The sequence below is a fragment of the Aulonocara stuartgranti genome, assembly GCF_965226115.1.
Source record: "Aulonocara stuartgranti genome assembly, chromosome: 7".
In the NCBI taxonomy this organism is placed as follows: domain Eukaryota; kingdom Metazoa; phylum Chordata; class Actinopteri; order Cichliformes; family Cichlidae; genus Aulonocara; species Aulonocara stuartgranti.
In genome coordinates, this window is record NC_138945.1 from 42400781 (window position 1) to 42419836 (window position 19056).

Consider the following 19056-nt stretch of genomic DNA (forward strand, 5'->3'; position numbering starts at 1 on the left):
CAGATAGAGCATGCAAAGAAGAAAGATGAAATAAAAAACAAACAGAAAATAAATAAGACTGTAGAGGGCATATTTACACTTTAAATAGCATACTCAGATTCAAAACCCCTCTGTGTAACAGAGTAGGATAATTAATAAAAATGTACAAAAAGTGCTGTATATTAGTGCTTTTTACAGAAACTGGAAAAACTGCAATTAAATGCAGGGATGTAAACAATGTATTCTAATTATTGTAATTAAGGAGTCAGATGGTCTAATTTTGTTTTAAACCCTTTAAATAAATAAATCAGATATAATTTGGCTGAGTTGGCTCAAGGCCTCAACGTTTATTGTGTATTTCTGATCACTACATAAGTACCTGGGTGTTCACCTGAACAATAAATTGGACTGGAGTCACAGCACTGATGCTCTTTACAGAAACAGTCAGAGCAGACTTTATCTGCTGAGGAGACTCGGATCTTCTGCAGTGTAGGGGCGCTCCTGAAGACCTATTTTTTTTAACTCACTCAAAAATGGTGTTGTCTGTTTTCTACTGTCACTGGTTGGAACAGCAGCTTATCTACAGCTGAGAGGAAGCAGTTGGATAAGCTCATCAGGAAGGCCAGTTCTGTCCTAGGATGCCCCCTCAAGCCAGTGCAGGTGGTAGGAGACAGAAGATAGTATCACTCTTGGACAATGTGTTCCACCCATGAAGCTGTTACAGAACTGTAAAAAGCAAACTGTGGCTGGTAGCTCTCACCAGCAGGAAACTTACAGGGGCGTTTCTTTGACAAACAAACAAACAAACAAACAAACAAACAAACAAACAAACAAACAAACAAACCCCAAATAAATACGATCACACGGGGACACTTATTACATGCACTAAGTGTTTCCCCAAGGAAATAACTGGTACCACTGCAACCAAATTATCTTAGAAACAGTATATCAGTTCATCATAAGTGCCTAAGCAAGGCCTGATTCCTATGAGGTGTTAGCCCCAGCTCAGGAATTGCACATGGCCCAGAAATTTTGATGAATAGGAAGATAAAATGGTTGACTATTAGTTACTAAATAGTGGAAAGGGGGTGGGATTAAATAAGCTTATGCTGCGTCCTACTCCTTTTTGAACATGTAAGTTATTTATAATTACTATTCCTTTTTTTCCCTTTTGTTTTGCTTTATTTGTCTCTTTTTTTCTCTGTTGTTGTTGTTGTATTAATTGAACATGTTCAAAATAAAGATACAATACGAATACGATCTTTTTTGCACCTTCAGTTAATATTGAAGCAATGTGGACGCCACTACTAAAGATCAAGTGGACATAAGTGGCATTTCAAGTGATGTTAAACAAAACAAATTACTTACAATATTTCAAAATAATGTAATTTTCTTGTCTAATGTCGTTTTAATTGATATAAGGATGTTGATGAAAACATTTTTAACTCTACTATTAAACACTAGGCTCTAACATATAAACAACAGACAACTTCACCATCCATCCAGCCGCTCCCGCTTATCCTTTTCAGGGTTGCGGGGTGGGGCTATCCCAGCTGTCATTTAATAGTTTAATAATTTAATAATTTCTGGTGAATTCATCAAACACACTGAATGATGTCCTGCCTCCACCTGGTCTGGGTCCTAACTGTCAACTGCCTGTAGGTAAAGGAGAACTCAGAACTATCCGAAAAACGAAAACAAAATAAAAAACTAATATGAAAAAATAAGGAAAGAGCATACTTTGTTCAGATTTAAGTTTTTCTACTTAATATATAGTTCTGCCTTTCTCTAACTCACCCTAGCTAACATAATATGCCTAAATTACACATCTACAATATGTATCACTGTGCTGAGTGTTCGACAACATATATGAAATATAGTTGGTTAAAAATATATTTGGTGCAATTCAAACAGAAGAAAATAAGTGAATGCTTACCTGATGTATTACAGAGGATATATCTGGGGTGTAGTAATGTCTCCCGGTCAACCATAAATCCATGATGTTTCAATGGTGGAGAGATGGGATGTACCACGTTGAGAGGGGTGCGATGGAACAGTCCATCTGATAATAGCTTTAATTTTCTGGTCAACTATAATTCCATGACATTTGAGCATCATTGTTGTCACCTGGTCAACTGTAAATAGATCATTAATCAATTATAACAGGACAACTTTGAATCTGTGTTATTTCAGTGTCATTACTTTTGCACTGTCGGTTTGATCGGTATTTTAACACTGATTCAACATTTATTTAGCACTGAGATTTCAATCTGGACCACAATGATGATTCAGATGAAAACTAAACATCATTCAATGTTATCTTTCTATCTGGGAAACCAGAAAAAAAGTGTATGTCATAACTGAATAATTCAACTGTATTCTTGCAACATACATATCAAAAGTATCAGGTCTGAACGTAGCACACAAACTCCGTGCAATAAATATTTCTAGGAATTGAACACATTTTATATTTTATGAAAAAAACATGTCTTGCTTTGAAATTAAGTTGTAAACATGATTTATTGACAAGAACCACCACCAGCATCATCTTGACTTTGTTTTACAACACTGATATTATGCAGTGTCACACCCAGATTTTTGTCAAACCAGCAGCATACAATAATAACTTCTATACAAACATCTATACAGGATATATCTATATTGAGTTATGTGCACTTGATCTCCATGGCGTTAGAATCACAGAAGTGGAATACATAGGGCACTTTCTGGTACAGCCTCTCACCATGATGCAGCTAAGATGACAGCCACAGTCGTACATATTTGACTTAACCAACAAACAAAGTTTGCTGTCTTATATATTGTGTGTAATGCAAATGTAATTCTTGAAACAAACATGTAAGCCAAGAATGGTGTGACACAGTGTGTTTGATGCAGGCCACTTTGTTTTGGTTGTCCTGAAAAATTCAGGTTTTATGCAAAGAGGACCATAAAGATCACTGAGATTACTGTGTTAGGACAGCAGCTGCAATGCTCCTACTAGTGAATCTCACGGACAAGTTGCAGAAGTGCCCATACAAGAAGAGTGACAGCATGAGGAGTCCAAGATGAAGCACTGATTGTCTTTTCCTAATATTTGGGCAAAACACACCACCTATAATAGCAGAAAGATGCCTATTTTCAGTCCCCAGAATTTTTACTTTTAATATCTGTTTTTGGTCGGGGATCGTCCACACAGTTATATGCCTTCCTTAATAAGAGCTCCACCCTCTCCGTCCCTCTTCTAAAGTCCTGTACAGCTACAAGACTGCTTGTCTGTAACTGGCTGTTGTTTCTATTTCGATTCTGTGACAAAGAGGAAAGCCATCATCATTACACCAGAAAATAAAATAGAAAAAAAGGCACTGTTGCTCTGATATAGTGTAAAACTTTTCCACCTTTATTTCCACTGGCTTAATCTGCTCAAATCGTTTTATTCCATATACATTTAATAGAAGACCAAAGATTCAAATTCCTGAACTTATAACTGCAGTAAGTAGATTTTTGCCACATCTGGGTAGCAGAACAGCTGTCTACATTTTATATGACCAGAGGCCTAAACTAGGAAGCAGGATTTCAGCGTATCCAGGGAACTTCAGGTTTCACCCTGGGTGTTTTGCACCATGAAGGCGGTGCATTTCTTACTGGGGTAAATCGCCACGGTAACTTATGCTGTGAATCTAACCTGTAGGTTAAAATCCTGATTGGTGATCGAGAGGTATAAAATCACTGCCTACTGACCAATCAGCTCTACAGAACATAGCATTACCATGCCTGCAAGGTCACTCGGACCTCTGTGCATTAAAAAGAGGAAGATTTGTACTAGCACAAACTGTCATTGTTTCCTTAATGAGCATCGGTAATAAAAAATAACTTTTAGATGAAAACTTATTCCTTGATTTTTTTTCTCACTGTAACAAAGAATTTTATTGTTTTACTGGCATTGATATCTGATCCTAAGACAGGACACCTACACTGTACTTGCTGACCTCATATGAAATTTGTAAGTAGACTACCTTTGAATTCTGGTTTTAGATTTAATGTTTTCTCTCAAATCCTTAAACAGGGTCTACAGCTCGAAGAATCAAAACTGCGAGTCACATTGCCACAGGCATGTTCGTGTTTGGTGATTTGGAAAAAATATTAAATATTGCTGCATGTAATTTTAATCTGCAACAAAATGTCATTTACTTTGTTTTTTGTTCTGTGTGCAAAACCACAAGATTAACAATTAACGATGAACTACAGCTTAAAAACTTGCACTTACAAAACATAAACATAGTTTAGGGGTCAGAGAGTAAGGATTAGTATTAAAACATAATTTATAAATAGGCTTAGTCACCATTGCAAAAGTGATATAAGGTCAGCGAGTATCATGGTGATTTACCTCAGTAAGAAAGTGAAACATCACCTAGAACAGAAAATGCTGGCAGCTGCCACTGCTACCACCTCAGCCTCCTAGTAGAGCCCCCTATTGCATAAGTTTGAATTTTCAGAAAAAATGACTTCTGACCTTAAGGTCTAGGTCACCAAGATTCAAATTCGCCCGAGAGTTTTAGAAGATGCACCTATCGTATCAATTTCAAAATCCTGGGTGAATTCCTTCTTGCATTATTGAAAGATTATCAGAAAGATTTTCAGAAAAGTTGACCTCTGGCCTTCACCTTGAGGTCAAGGTCACTGAGATTCATTCTAGTGGTTTGTGAAAATCCTCCATCACCCTTGTTCTTAAGTTGTTGCATTCACAGGATTTTCAGAAAACTTTACTTCTGACTGAAGATTCACTGAGATTCTAACTCATCTGGGATTTTTAGTACGTGCTCCTATGGCATGAATTTCAAAATCCTACGTCACCTTGTGCTCAAGTTATCACATTCATAAACTTGGGTGTCCACACCACCCAACCACCTAGCGTGACCAGCACATGTGGCTTTCATTTGTGAAACCACATGTGCCACTTTCTACCTCCTTTTTGATAACTTAAAGCTCCAACTGTTAGCAAGGGTTGAGTATGTATGCTTTAAGCAATACAGAAAATGTCTCAGCTTAAAATAATGCGGTCCTTCCCATTAGTCTGCATCAAGTACATCAGTGCGCAGTCAAAGAAAGCTGCATGAAGAGTTGAAGTTGAGCCACATTTGGAAGAAAAAGGAAAGCAGCAAAAAAGACGAATGAGACATCTTTACAAGAACTCCAAAGATCATCAACAGTAGACTGTCATGTCTGGGGTTCAGAAAATACACAGTTTAGAGTTTTAGAAATGTTTTTTGTTTTTATTGTCCTTTAAAATACTGTCTTGGAAACTGCAGGGGGAACCTTTAAAATAAACTTGAATCAAAGATTGTCAAAAGAATTTCGTTTGATCAGAAGAATGTAGTTACGTCACTGAGGTGATCATCATTGCACATCACTGCAGCAGGTAGAATAGATCAGCTATTTTTTAAATCCTACTTTAAGTTGTGAATGACTACAGAGAAAATAAGAAAGAATGGGGGAAAGTAGAAAGTGTTTAAAAGGGGCTTTATGAGGGGTTTAAAAAATATCCTTGTAATTTATAGTCTTTTGTTTTTACCACGTTAGCTGGAAAATATAAAACTTGTAAAATAAAGCGTTATCATTTGAACTCAAGTGCCTGTATCACTCAGTTACATCAAATGTTAATAATGAGAAAGAGCATTCATGCACTAGTTTCTTGTTTTACTAACTATTCAGTTTGTTTAAAAATGAATGACTATGTTCCTGGAGCTCAAAGTGTGGTCTAAGTGTTCAGTGGCATACAAATATTTAATTGAATCCCTACTGAACATGTACATTTTCTCACTTACAAAGAAAAGAACAGTTTTGAATTTCTATGTCAGTTTCATTCAAATGGAGAGCAACATGATGTCAACCAAAAATCCAGGAAAAAAAACTGTCCTAAATTGATTTGCATGTCCCTGAGCGAAAAAAATATTTGATCCCCTACAACCCAGTAAGAATTCTGGGTCCCACAGATTTCTGAGTGCCCACATGGCACACAAACCACAATAAATCAATCATTCAGTACACTGGAGATACTCCTGGTCTCAACCTGCATTGTTTATACATTAATCATGCCCACCAAAACAATTTCACATTGAGTGGGCCAGTGGACAGAGCTGTACTGTAAGATCTTGGATGAGAACCTTCTTCCCTGAGTTAGAACACTGAAGAGCGGTTGTACATGGGTCTTAAAGCATGAAAATTATCTAAATACAAACAAGTAAACAACAGAGCAGCTAAAAAAGGAGAACATTATGATCATGGAGTGGCCAGTCTGTAGACCTCTATCCTATAAATCAGATCTGTAGAGAGAATCAGCACTGAAGCTTGAAGTTGCCAACAGGCAGCCAAGAAAATTAAAGGATTTGGAGAATTTCTGTAAAGACGAGTGGGCGCAAAATCCCTGCTGAGATGTGTGAAAAAATGGTGACCAACTACAAGAAACATCTTACTGCTGTGCTTGCCAATAAGGAGTTATCTACCAACAGAGATGGGTGTTACTGTAATCTGATTACTTTTTTCAAGTACCGAGTAAAGTAAGGGATTACTATTGCAAAAACAGTAATTAGATTACTGCTACTTTCCCGTAGGAACGCTGCGTTACTGCGTTACTAAAACCGTGATTTTTTTTGCGAGAGTGTCTCACAACAGTGACGTAAGCGAGTGCGACGTTCGTGGCAACAGCTGTGTGCAGATCAACAATGGATAATATATCGAGTGCGGGAGAGAGTATGAGCGTGCAGCGTTTAAAGCGTGGAAGCACTGACCTTACTTTGAGTTTGATTCCATAAAAAGTGACAAAAACATTAGTGTCCGTTGTGCGTGGGAAGAAAACTTCTTTTTACACCGAAACCCCCCCCTAAACAAGCTCCTAGTGCGCAACGACATAATGGGAAATTCACAGAGAAACTCGCGGATTCTTCAACTGACCGCTGCGGCACACCTGCACCAGGGTAAACCTCCGCCTACCCCACTCCTGCTTTACAGGTGAAAATAGAGCAAAAGGACCGCTAGTCTTTGACTTTATTTATTTTCTGCTGTGTTTTACTTGCATCTATTTGAAAGACTGAGTGTAAACACAAAAAATATTTTATTTTATGTGCTGGAATGTGCAGAAAATAGGTTTAAATGTTAAACAAATTTCTTCAAGTCAGAGAATGTTGCATATAATTAAATTTTTGCTTGATGCATAAAGTTAAAAGCTTAAAACTAATAAAACAAGTTTTAAAAAAAGACTTTTCCATTTTATTACATTTTGTATGATGGATTATGTAGAAAAAGTAGAATTGGGCTGAAGATCTATCACTTTATCACCTGTTCAGGTTGTAAATCGTGTTTTTAAAAAGTAACTAAGTAACTAAGTAATTAATTACTTTTGAAAATAAGTAATCAGTAAAGTAACGGGATTACTTTTTTGGGGAAGTAATCAGTAATTAGTTACTGATTACTTTTTTCAAGTAACTTGACCAACACTGTCTACAAAGTACTAAAAGTGCATTTTAGTTTAAAGTGGACATGAAACACTACATGTATAAAGGCTAATTTACACCATCGAGCCCAGAACTCAAAAAACTGACATAGATGTAACTCTGTCTGTGTATCTGCAGTTATTTATTGAAGAAATAGTGCTCAACGTTAACATTTAAAGAACATTTTTAGTGCTATTTGTGCCATTACAGAACAAGACATCATCGGTTGGTTGGAGTCAATAGACATTACATTAGTTTATGTTAACTAACTAGTAACACAACCAATAACTGAGGGGATAATAAATGCACTAAAAGCACTAAAGCTAAAAATCAGTTTGAGGGGATCACTTTTCTGCTATATAAGCATATACTGTCCACTTTCACTGTCTGTCTCTTTAGTAGTACCTGGCTCTTCGATGTTTGGCTAGCTACACTAAAACAGGAAAATAGAACTGTAAGGCGTAATGTTCGGGTTTGCAAAGCACTTTTTGAATGAGGACAGTGTGGAGGAGAGTCTGTTTTTGAGTCAGGCGACAGATGATTCACTGGACGGACAAGCTGGAGTAAGAAACTCAGATTTTTCCTCCTCTGGCTGTACAGAATCGCGCAATCAGCTGATGCGATCGGCACTATTTTATGCAATAAAAGAGTCTCTCTTTTTTCCAAGCACATCCAGACAGTTTACAGCATAACAGATTACTACATGCGAATCACACCACAAGCACAACTACGTTTCTTACCAAAGCACGATTGGGAATCCCATGAACTGCAGGAAAAATGTGTCGATGTGTGTGATGGACAAATATTAGAAGTGAAGAATGTGATATAAACCAGTTTAAAATAAAACTCAAAAAAGAAATTTTAAATAAGTATAAGAATGAAGAAAATGCAATTAACCCAAGACAGCAGTCAAAGTGACGTTTATTTTTTTCTGCAAATTAACAAATCTAAATATAGTTTTAGTTGAACATGAGAAAATATTTTTTTGTGATGTTACGTTCTAAGTTGAAGGCGTTGTATACGTTTTTGTTGTTCAAATTTAGATGATGAGGATGTAAACCTGAGGGGGTCGGGCTAAATAAGTATATACTTCTGCCTTTTCAAACAACTGCATGGAAAGATTTTATGAAATGTTGGTGAATGTATATGTTTGAAATAAAAATGAACTGAACTGAACTGGAGAAAAGTGAAGCCCAAACGTTAGTGAGGGGGAGCGTAATTTGGAGATTAGTGCTGTCAGCGTTAACCTCGTTAGAATGATGTTAACACCATAACCGCACTAATGTGGCAAATTGCCGTTAGCCAGTAAGCGCGGATCGCCTTGTGTGTGGGGTTGCACAGCGCTAATGCGTTAACGAACTAACCGTGCTAATGCGTTGATGCCGTGCAGCCCCACGCACGGGGCGACCCGCGCTTACTCGCTAACGGAGATTTGCCGCGTTAATGCGGTTATGGCATTAACGTCATTTTAATGAGATTAACGCTGACAGCACTAGTGGAGATTTAAAAAAATTTTTTCCTATGGACATGCTGATGGACGTTAAGATTTTCAATCGTGTTTTGGTAAAAAACATAGTTATGTTTGTGGTGTGACAAAAAAAACCCAGTTTGGATATGCTTGGGAAAAGAGAATATTATTACATAAAATAGTGCTGATCACACCTTGTGAGAAACTGTTTTAACAGCTGACTGCACAGTTCAGGCCTGGTGAGGAAAAGCAGCACAAAAATTTTACAGTCCTTATTTTTCCCTGGGTTATTGGTTGTGTTACTAGTTAGCTAACATAAACTAATGCAATGTCTGTTGACTCCAACCAACCCGATGATGTAATGTTCTGTAACTGATACAAGATGGCGCTACACATATTCTAAAAACTTGAACTTTAAGCATTTCTTACTTAAAACCAGCCACACATACAGAGTTACATCTATGTCAGTTTTTGAGAGCAGGGCTACAGGCAGTGTAAATTAGCCTTTATACATGCAGAAGCTGAATTTGTGGAATTAACCCCAAGTTAACAGTCCAAGATGATGGCAGTGAACATCAAACATTAGAAAAACTGTAAAATCTTTAATCCGTGCAGCCAGTGTTGCAGCAGTCGGGTTGTAAAGTGCAAAAAAAGTACTGTATTGTATTGGTAACGATACATGAATGGCTCAACCGTGCTTAGACAAAAAAAGTTTTTCTTTGTGTTTCTGACTTTACTATAAGAATGCACTCAACTCTGGAGTAATGACATTCCCAATATCCATCATTTCAGGTAACTAGAAAACGGCTTGGAAATCCAATACATATTTCACTCAGTGGCGTCCAAATACATTTCGAACTTTTATGTTTTTATTCTGGATTTTTGTGTGTCATTCTTTCTCCATTAAAATGAAACTACCATAAACATTTGAGAGTGTTCATTTCTTTATAAGTGAGTAAACTTTACAAATTCAGCAGGGCATCAGATAATTTTTCCCTCACTCTAAAAGAGAAAAGCAGTAACATCTCTAGATTTGTTTAACTAGAAGAACCAGATTTTTTTTGTTTTTCCATTTGTTGAACTATGTAGTGTCACCCATCAGTTTCATAGACTATACAAATACTGGACAGACTGCCATGTGAGTTTAAACAAATGATCATGAATCCTAATGGCTGGTGACCATAGATTCATCCTGAGACTATGAGCCCCTAAATACACTTAAACGTTCTCTCACCTGCGTCTTGCATCTCTTGGTAGTTGTTTTGTGACTATTTGAAGTCTCTTTCGGGTGATGTTATTTGTGGTTGTTTGCTCAATCATCAAAGTGATTATTTTCTTTTGCGCACTCTTTGGAAATTCAGGAAGAATTTATTTAAAATTTTTGTTTTCATTGAACTCCATACTAACCCTAAAAAGTCATACATGATTACCTATGCAAACAGCACTTAAATGTTAAATGGACTGGTACTTATATAGCTCTTTTCTACTCAATATGAGCACTCAAAGGACTTTCTACCACAAGTCTTTTTCACCCAATCACACATTCACACCACTTTTATCTAGTGCTTCTAGATGCATCAGGGGCAACTTGGGGTTGAGTGTCTCGTCCACGGATACTTTGACATGTGGACTGGAGGAGCCAGGGCTCAATCTACCAACCAAATTGGTCGACACCTGCTCTCCTACCTGAACCACAGCGACCTGGCTCTTAAGTTTTAAGGCTCTTAAACAATCTAACAAATATTTAAGTTATATAATTAAATTTTTATTCTGCTTAAAGCTTTGTTGCCCAGGACTTATGAGCTAAAGTTAAATATATGTATCTCTGAACATTTAAATATGTACTTCAAAGGTTGTTTAATCAAATAAAATCAGAAGCTGCACTTCCAGCTAGTTTTTAGGACCACTACTTTAAATCTTATGAGCTTTTACTCATGTGTTTTATTTGAGCTCCTATAATGTTATGTGATTCAATGACTAACACTGTTATTTAAACATTGTCTCATTAGATTGCTTACAATCATTGACAGATATTGACATGTTTCTATGGTGCCAGATTGTTTGTATGGTAATTGCTAATATCAGAAAGATGATTCAGATTTTTTCTAGCAACATTTGTAGTTGCTGAGATTTGGCTTTGTGGGCTAGAGTAGCTCTGAAGGTAGTCTGTATATATGCAATATCCATGCATAGTTAATTAAGATAATTTTTGCAAATAAAATACATTAATATTCAATATCTCTGTTTAACTATTGGTAACTTTCTGTGGCGTGAAAAATCCCACGTGTCCCTATCAATCCATAGAATTATTCATATTGTGATATGGCCAAAAGAAGGAGAAGCTTGCTGTATTAGTGGATGCAGCTTAGAAAAGAAATAACCCACCATGCAAAGAAGATATATTGGTAATCCAGTTGGTGGTATATAAGACCAGGCTTACATGCACATAGTGAATATTAAATTCATAGAATGGATGGACAGGAGGCATTATTCAATGAAGATGTCTTCAGTGGGACAGGAGTAGCCGACATGCTCCTTGTAATACTGCTGGAATGCCCTCCTGTTGGGAAAAATAGCACAAAAGATTCCATAACCAAGCAGACCAGGTCACTGGAAATGGTTGATTTACAAGCTACAAGCCAGACTGACTTGTTCTAATGGTCCAGCCAGTGTTATGGCAAAATGTGACCCTATTGTACTTATTTTGTGTACATAAACAAAAATTGTTTTAAAATCAGCTTTAAACCTAATATATTTCAACAGAAGAGTGTTTATGTGTGTGAATGTGCTGCTGAGAATCCTCAAAGGGAACTCGTCGAGAAAAAAGCTCTTTGAATGACATGGCAGCTGTTATATTTGAACCCAAAACACGATCCTTTTATAAACCTTTTATTGTCTAATGTTTTTATTTCCTGAACCTAACCAAGTAGTCAAGGCCCGCAGCTTTCTGCATTTAACACAGTTCTGTTGTAGAAATCATTTCGCAGGCCAATTCATGAAAATCGTGCCAGTGAAGACCATTCCCATCAGCCACTAACGCAAGTTAAAACTCTACATGGCAAAGAAATAACGAGACATAAAAGGAATCCAGAAATGCTGCTGTATAGGTATTAATTGGGTATTTAAAATCTCACATCTAGCATGAAAACATTTAGCTTTTAAAACTACAACTGGCCTCCTGGGCTTCCAGCACTTTTGTTGTTGATAAGGTTGTAATGTAACATTGGAAAATATTCCACTGTTCTTTTAATAAAAAAATGTAATTATATTTTTTCTTATTTATCTTTTACACAGCCTAACATCTTTTTTGGAAACAGGTTATATCTCCATGTTGTTTTGTTAAGGATGAAAACAAAACTGTAGCTAATAAAAGCCTCCCAACATCAGCCTTGTTACTTACTGGACACCATAGTGACCATAGTGAATTGTACTTAACCTCGGTGATGTGTTTTTCCCCCCATAAAACAATTAAAAAGACACTACTTTCTCAGAGCTTTCATCTGTCAGAGTTTGAAACCCTGATAGAAATCGTAACACACTATAAACTAGTGTCTACAGAAGTAATAATCCCTCTGCAGCATGTCCATAGATAGGACAGTCATATGCATTGAATCTTAAATATAACTGAATTAAATGCAGAGCAGAACACAGTAGAGTAGGACTTACCCGACAGATTCTGCTAAAGGATGTAAAGTTGTTTGTGACATCAGGACATGACAAGCAAAGCGCTGCTGGTCAGGGTGCTTGGTGATGAAGCCAAAGTACCTGCAGTGCAAATAAAACAATTATTTCCAAAGGTTCAATTGAGCCTGTTGCAGGATGAAAAACAACAGAGCAAGCAGCACACAGGAAAGATTCATGTTCATAAAAGTTAACTAATCTCTCACGAGGTGAGGGAATTGTAATACAAGCCATCTAAAGCATTTGACTCACCTGCTGTATTTTGGATGACAACCACAGAATGAAATATTTTTCAACTGGAAGAAATGGAAGCACTGGTCCCCCTGATAACAACAAAGACAAAGAGCCATGTAAACATGTAATTCTGGAATATTACTCTAAATTAACATCATAGTTAGAAACTTTTGTTAAGCTAGAATTTAAATTAATTCATTACAGTGAATAACATTAGAAAATGTTGTTAAATGGTAACTTACAACTGGAGAAATCAACTACCAGTAGATCTATTGGAACTAAAGTCCCATAGCAAAGTCACCGGGTAGCAGTCAACAATTATATTTAAGATAACTTTATGAGTACATCACTAAGAGTTGATTATCTTCTACCTAGAGGGGCTATGATGCCACTGACAGTTGTTTGCCCACTCCGGGTCGGGGATGAGTTCCTGCCCCAAGTGGAGGAGTTCAAGTATCTCAGGGTCTTGTTCGCGAGTGAAGCGAGAAGGGAGCGGGAGATCAACAGACGGATTGGTGCTGCACCGGTCCGTCGTGCTGAAGAGAGAGCAGAGCGTAAAAGCGAAGCTCTCAATTTACCGGTCGATCTACGTCCCTACCCTCAACTATGGTCACGAGCTGTGGGTAGTGACCGAAAGAACGAGATCGCGGATACAAGCGGCAAAAATGAGCTTGGCCTCTCCCTTAGGGATAGGGTGAGAAGTTCAGCCATCTGGGAGGGGCTCAGAGTAGAGCCGCTGCTCCTCCACATCGAAAGGAGCCAGCTGAGGTGGTTCGGGCATCTGACAAGGATGCCTCCTGGGCGAGGTGTTCCTGGCAGGTCCCACTGGGAGGAGGCCCTGGGGCAGACCCCGGACACGCTGGAGAGATTATATCTCTTGGCTGGCCTGGGAACGCCTGAGGGTGACCCGGGGGCACCGTGACCCGGCCCGGATAAAGCGGAAGAAGATGGATGGATGGATAGTGAATATAACTTCTTAAATTTGAACTTATGCAGGACTTTTCTAACTAAGAATGCAACCACATTCAGCCATTAATACATTGCTTCTATCTGTGCCTTCATTCTGAGCAATTTGAGGATTTGTAGCTTGCCTAATGACACTTTGACAAATGGGCTGGAGGCCTCTGATTAGAAGATGACAAGCTTTAAATCATGAACCATGTGAATATGTTAGGTTATGTTAGGTTGTAAGTACACAAGAAAATGCAATATTTAATATTGGGTTTGTTGTATTTAGAAATTAAACCCATCTCAATGTATTCAATTGACATAGTATCACAGTGTGACCACAATAAGGACCCACCCACAGGGTGTTGCACGTTGAGAGGTGTTTTATTGATAAGGGTTTTTGACAAACTTTGTTCGCGCAGCTTTTTAACTGCCTTTTCCTGAAATAGGAAATATTTCAGCATCCTCCTGAAATAGGGAAGGAATGACCCTGTAATGGAGAACAGCTGTGTGGGTCAACCTCTGACACACCACACCCTGAACTCACTGCTCCACCCCTCCTATGCTAAGCCACAAACCACACACAGAAAACAGAAACAGCATATAAATGTGGATGAAAACAGTTTCTTTTCTGAAGACTAAAACAACAGAAAAAAATATTTTCAATAAAAATTAATAAAAAATAAATAAATAAATAAAGATGGGAATTTTAAAAATTAAAATGGCATATGTGAAATGGTGAACAAAAAATCCCAGGAGGAAAATCCATCCTTGTTTTAATTATTTATTCAAGTAGAGATATGAGACCTACGGAGCCCCTCTGATGACATGGTCCAAAAACTAAATAAATCGTGGCCACAAAATACTACTTCGTGCCCTTGAAATAGTATAACGTGCCCACGAATTACACATTTGTGGCAATGAAATAGATAACGTGCGCACACCATATTGATACAATTCCTGGACAGCTGCGTAGACACATAAGCATAAGAGTAGGCTAAACCTATACACCATGGACAGAGACAGTATGATTGACTTTTATTTTAGGCTGGGAATGAGCTACAAATGCATTTTGAAAAGCCTGGCAATGCAAGGAACCATTATTACGGAGAGACATTTAAACAGGATATTAAGATAAGATAAGATAAGATAAGATAAGATAAGATAAGAAAAGATAAGATAAGATAAGATAAGATAAGATAAGATAAGATAAGATAAGATAACCTTTATTAGTCCCACACGTGGGAAATTTGTTTTGTCACAGCAGGAAGTGGACAGTGCAAAAGTTATGTAGCAAATATTATTATTGAGAGCCCAGTTGCTTTACAGATGTAAGTACGACCTGGATGCCGGGATAGATTTTATTGTCAACCAACTGCAAGGGTCTGGGAAGGATCACGGTTATCGGTCAAGTGTTTCGTGCCCACAAATTAGCATTTCGTGAGCACGTTATACCTATTTCGTGCCCTCAAAATAGTATTTCGTGGCCACAAATAAGTATTTCGTGGGCACGTTATACCCATTTCGTGCCCACGAAGTAGTATTTTGTGGCCACAATTTATTTATTTTTTGGACCATGTCATCAGAGGGGCTCCGTAGAGACCAAATATTAGGATGGAAAATGGAAATACATATAAAGCAAAATGGGAAACGTGAATAGAAAATGCTAAATTAAAGCTGCTGAATAGAAAATGTATAAGAAGAAATACTTTGAGGATCTTCTTAATCCTTGTTCCCAGACTCTTATTTTACGAAAGGCATGTAGAGGAGTCTGGTAGAGGCCAGAGGAGTGGATGAGATTCACCCTGAGTTCCTAAAAACCCTGGATGCTGTAGAGATGTTTTGCTTGACAAGCCTCTGCAATGTTCATTCAAGATGTGGGGTTGTGCCTCTGGATTGGAAGACTGGGTTCATAATTCCCATCATCAAGACGGGGGACTGACGCGTCTATTCCAACTATAGGATTACACCACTCAGCCTCTTTAGGAAGGTCTAAGCTTTCCTGTCTTCCTCCCCTCGACCCCAACAGGTCATGGCAGATGGCTCCCTTCCCTGAGCCTGGATCTGCTGGAGGTTTCTTCCCACTGTTGCCAAGTGCTTGTTTATAAGGGGCTGTCTGATTGTTGGGGTTGTCTCTTTATTATTGTAGGATTTTTACCTTAAAATGTAAAGGAACTTTTAATGAATACTGTTGTGATTTGCTAATAAAAAAAACTGAAATTTATTGAATGAGAGGTCCGTTAGTCAAACCTTGGATTCTGGAGAAATAATGCGGATTTCCTTCTCATCATGAAACGCTGCACCAATTCTTTAGCCGTTCAAGGGTGTTCAAGAGCATGTTGGAAAAAAAGTAGAGGCGGCTGCTCGACTTGACTGAGATGGATGCCTTCCTTAAACCACGATCCAAAGCAGGCGAGATTAAGTCACGTACGGTGTCGCGAGATTTAACATTGGTATATTATTGTTTATTATTATTGTTTATTGTACATATTAAACACTATTTGTTTTAATGGTTTTAGCACCATTTTAACAGTAGTCTAATATTCAAATGTGCTCTCTGTTCAAACAAATACTACTTTATTATAAAATACATACATTTTAAAAATTCCTTCTATAAATCAGAGTTCCATTTTCATTCTGTGAGTAAAGAAAAGTGTGAAGAGAGAGAATAGTGCTGTACCCTGTGAGCGGAGTGGCACCGATCCTGGACACTCATCTTCACCCCTTTCACACTGACTTCCAGCGCACAGGCTGATGGAGGCTGACCCGCTGACCGCCTGTTGTATGCTACCTGTAACACAAACACACAGTTAGTTAGTAATCATGCCAGGCGAGATTTGCTTTGAGTCTAACAGGACTAATCCCGCATGAATCAAGTATGAAAGTGGCATCGGGAAAATGTTCTTTAACCATCTCTTCAAAAGCTTTTTTCAGAATCAAAATCTTTATTGTCATTATGCCAAAAGCACAATAGAATTATATGCAACCCCATTCAATTTAACTTTTATTTTCTGTACAAAAAAAGAAAGAAAGAGAAACTGTGATAAACAAATAAAAAGTATCAAACAGTATACAGTACTGTGCAAAGGTTTTAGGCAGGTGAGAAAAAAATGCTGTAAACAAAGAATGCTTTCAAAAATGGAAGTGTTAACCATTTATTTTCATCAATCAACAAAATGCAGCAAATGAACAAAAGAGAAATCTTAATCACATCAATATTTGGTGTGACCACCCTTTGCCTTTAAAATAGCATCAGTTTTTGAAGGAACTTGGATGGTAGGTTGTCCCTAACATCTCGGGGAACTAACCACAGATCTTCTGTGGATGTAGGCATCCTCACATCTTCCTGTCTCTTCATGTACAACACTCAATGATGTTGAGATTAGGGCTCTGTGGGGGCCATACCATCACTCCCAGTACTTCTTGTTCTTTGTTACGCTGAAGCTAGTTCTTAATGACTTTGGCTGTATGTTTGGGGTCATTGTCCTGCTGCAGAATGGGGCCAGTAAACAATCATTTATATTTCTGAAAGCATTTTTTGTTTACAGCATTTTTTCACACCTTCCGAAAACTTTTGCACAGTACTGTGAACACACTGACTGAAACTGGACTAAACTTTCAATATATTGAATGAAAGTCAGTAATGAAGACATAATTCTATGGAAAATGCACATAATGCTGCCCAATGCTCTGTGGGGCTTGGAGGTGCTGCTGCTGTGAGCCCCGGTGTGAATGGACCCAGGGCCCCTGCCCTTGGTGGATTCAGGGGGACGGGCGTGCCCATGGAGGTCAGCGGGGGAGCTGCCCCTAGCCAATCCTTTCATTCCCATGCCCAGTTGCCTCCCCCCTTCCGCTCCATCACACCACCACACATGCAGGGCCTTGAGGTACAGGTGCGTCACTGAGGTGCAGGGGAGGCATTCCTCCTCCGTCCCCTCCTGGCCACCTGTGCCTCAATTTTATTCCACAACTTAGACACTCAAATTATTTACATTGTCACGACACATACGTATAGGCCCTTGGCACTCTGTTTATTCAACCTCACCTCTCAATTTTATGTAGACATTGAGGGTTCTCGGGAGGGGCCGTGCTGACACAAGCTGCTATCTGGTTGTTGACACCATGCCCCTCCCAAGTTTTAAATGAAATTTAGAACAGCACATACCAACACCACATATGAGCTCTCTGGGCAAAACCTGGTCTTGTTAGGAGAGCTGCTCCATCCAAAGTTGGACGGAGCAGCTCTCATTTCTAGTAATGTATTAGACCCCCCCCCCCCCAAAAAAAAAAAAAAATCATGACTGTCCTGAGTTGGAACCAGGAAGCAAAGTTACAGTCTTACACGCCTATCCGCAGTTTTTTTCCTCCTTTTATTCACTCGAGGCCCCGTTCCCTTAGAAACTGTGTCTCCCAAACCACTAAAAAACCAACCAAAAAGTGAGTAAAAAACAATTTAAACATAATAAAACAACGAAAGAACAATATAGTATCCACAACTGCACCATAGAGTAAAGCAGTCAAAAATGGATTATTAAACATTAGGTCTCTTTAACAGGTCCCTGTTACTTCATGAATTAATAACTGATCAACACACTGATTTACTCTGACTTACAGAAACCTGGTTACAGCAGGATGATGTTAGTTGAAATGGATCATTTAACATTTACATTTAACAGTGTTTCCTGAAAACTCTCTTTTGTTGGATCATTTACTAATAACATTTAACTTACAACAATACCACTGTAACTCCTTTAAAAAAAGCCTCAAATCAGAAGTATTTGACTCCCTTGTATTACTTTCAAATGCGCAAGTTCTGCCATTAATTAATGCTTCAATCTTAAATAGGATTAACCCATCTCTATTAATCGTCTATGTACCACAGGCCTTCAAGCTGCCAGTCGTTAAACTGTTACTTAAAAAGTCATAATTTGACATTGGTTCTAAATTCAGATAAAACTGAAGTTATTATTGTATATTATTGTACTCAGCTCTAAAAATCTTAGAAATATGGTGTCTAACCAGATTCTTACTCTGGATAACATTACCTTGGCCTCCAGTAACACTGTGAGGAACCTTGGAGTCATTTTTGACCAGGATATGTCCTTCAAAGCACATATTAAACAAATATGTAGGACTGCTTTCTTCCATTCCAAATCCAGAATTGAATTTAAAATCTTTCTCATCACATACAAGGTCTTTAATAATCAGGCCCCATCTTATCGGAAAGACCTCATAGTACTGCATCACCCACTTTGCTCT

General features: G+C 38.1%; 1 protein-coding gene across 1 annotated transcript in view; it reads right to left on the minus strand.

Moving 5' to 3' along the window:
- Nucleotides 1-4675: 4675 nt before the first annotated feature.
- The window catches only part of mapk8ip1a (mitogen-activated protein kinase 8 interacting protein 1a), a 29125-nt gene continuing 14744 nt past the window's right edge, over nt 4676-19056 (minus strand). The window contains exons 9-12 of the mRNA XM_082542784.1: nt 16478-16588; nt 12868-12938; nt 12601-12699; nt 4676-11494 (exon numbers count right to left, since the gene is read on the minus strand). Of these exons, the coding sequence (XP_082398910.1) occupies nt 11422-11494; nt 12601-12699; nt 12868-12938; nt 16478-16588 (354 nt within the window). The 3' untranslated portion in view covers nt 4676-11421. The remainder of the gene's footprint in view (nt 11495-12600; nt 12700-12867; nt 12939-16477; nt 16589-19056) is intronic.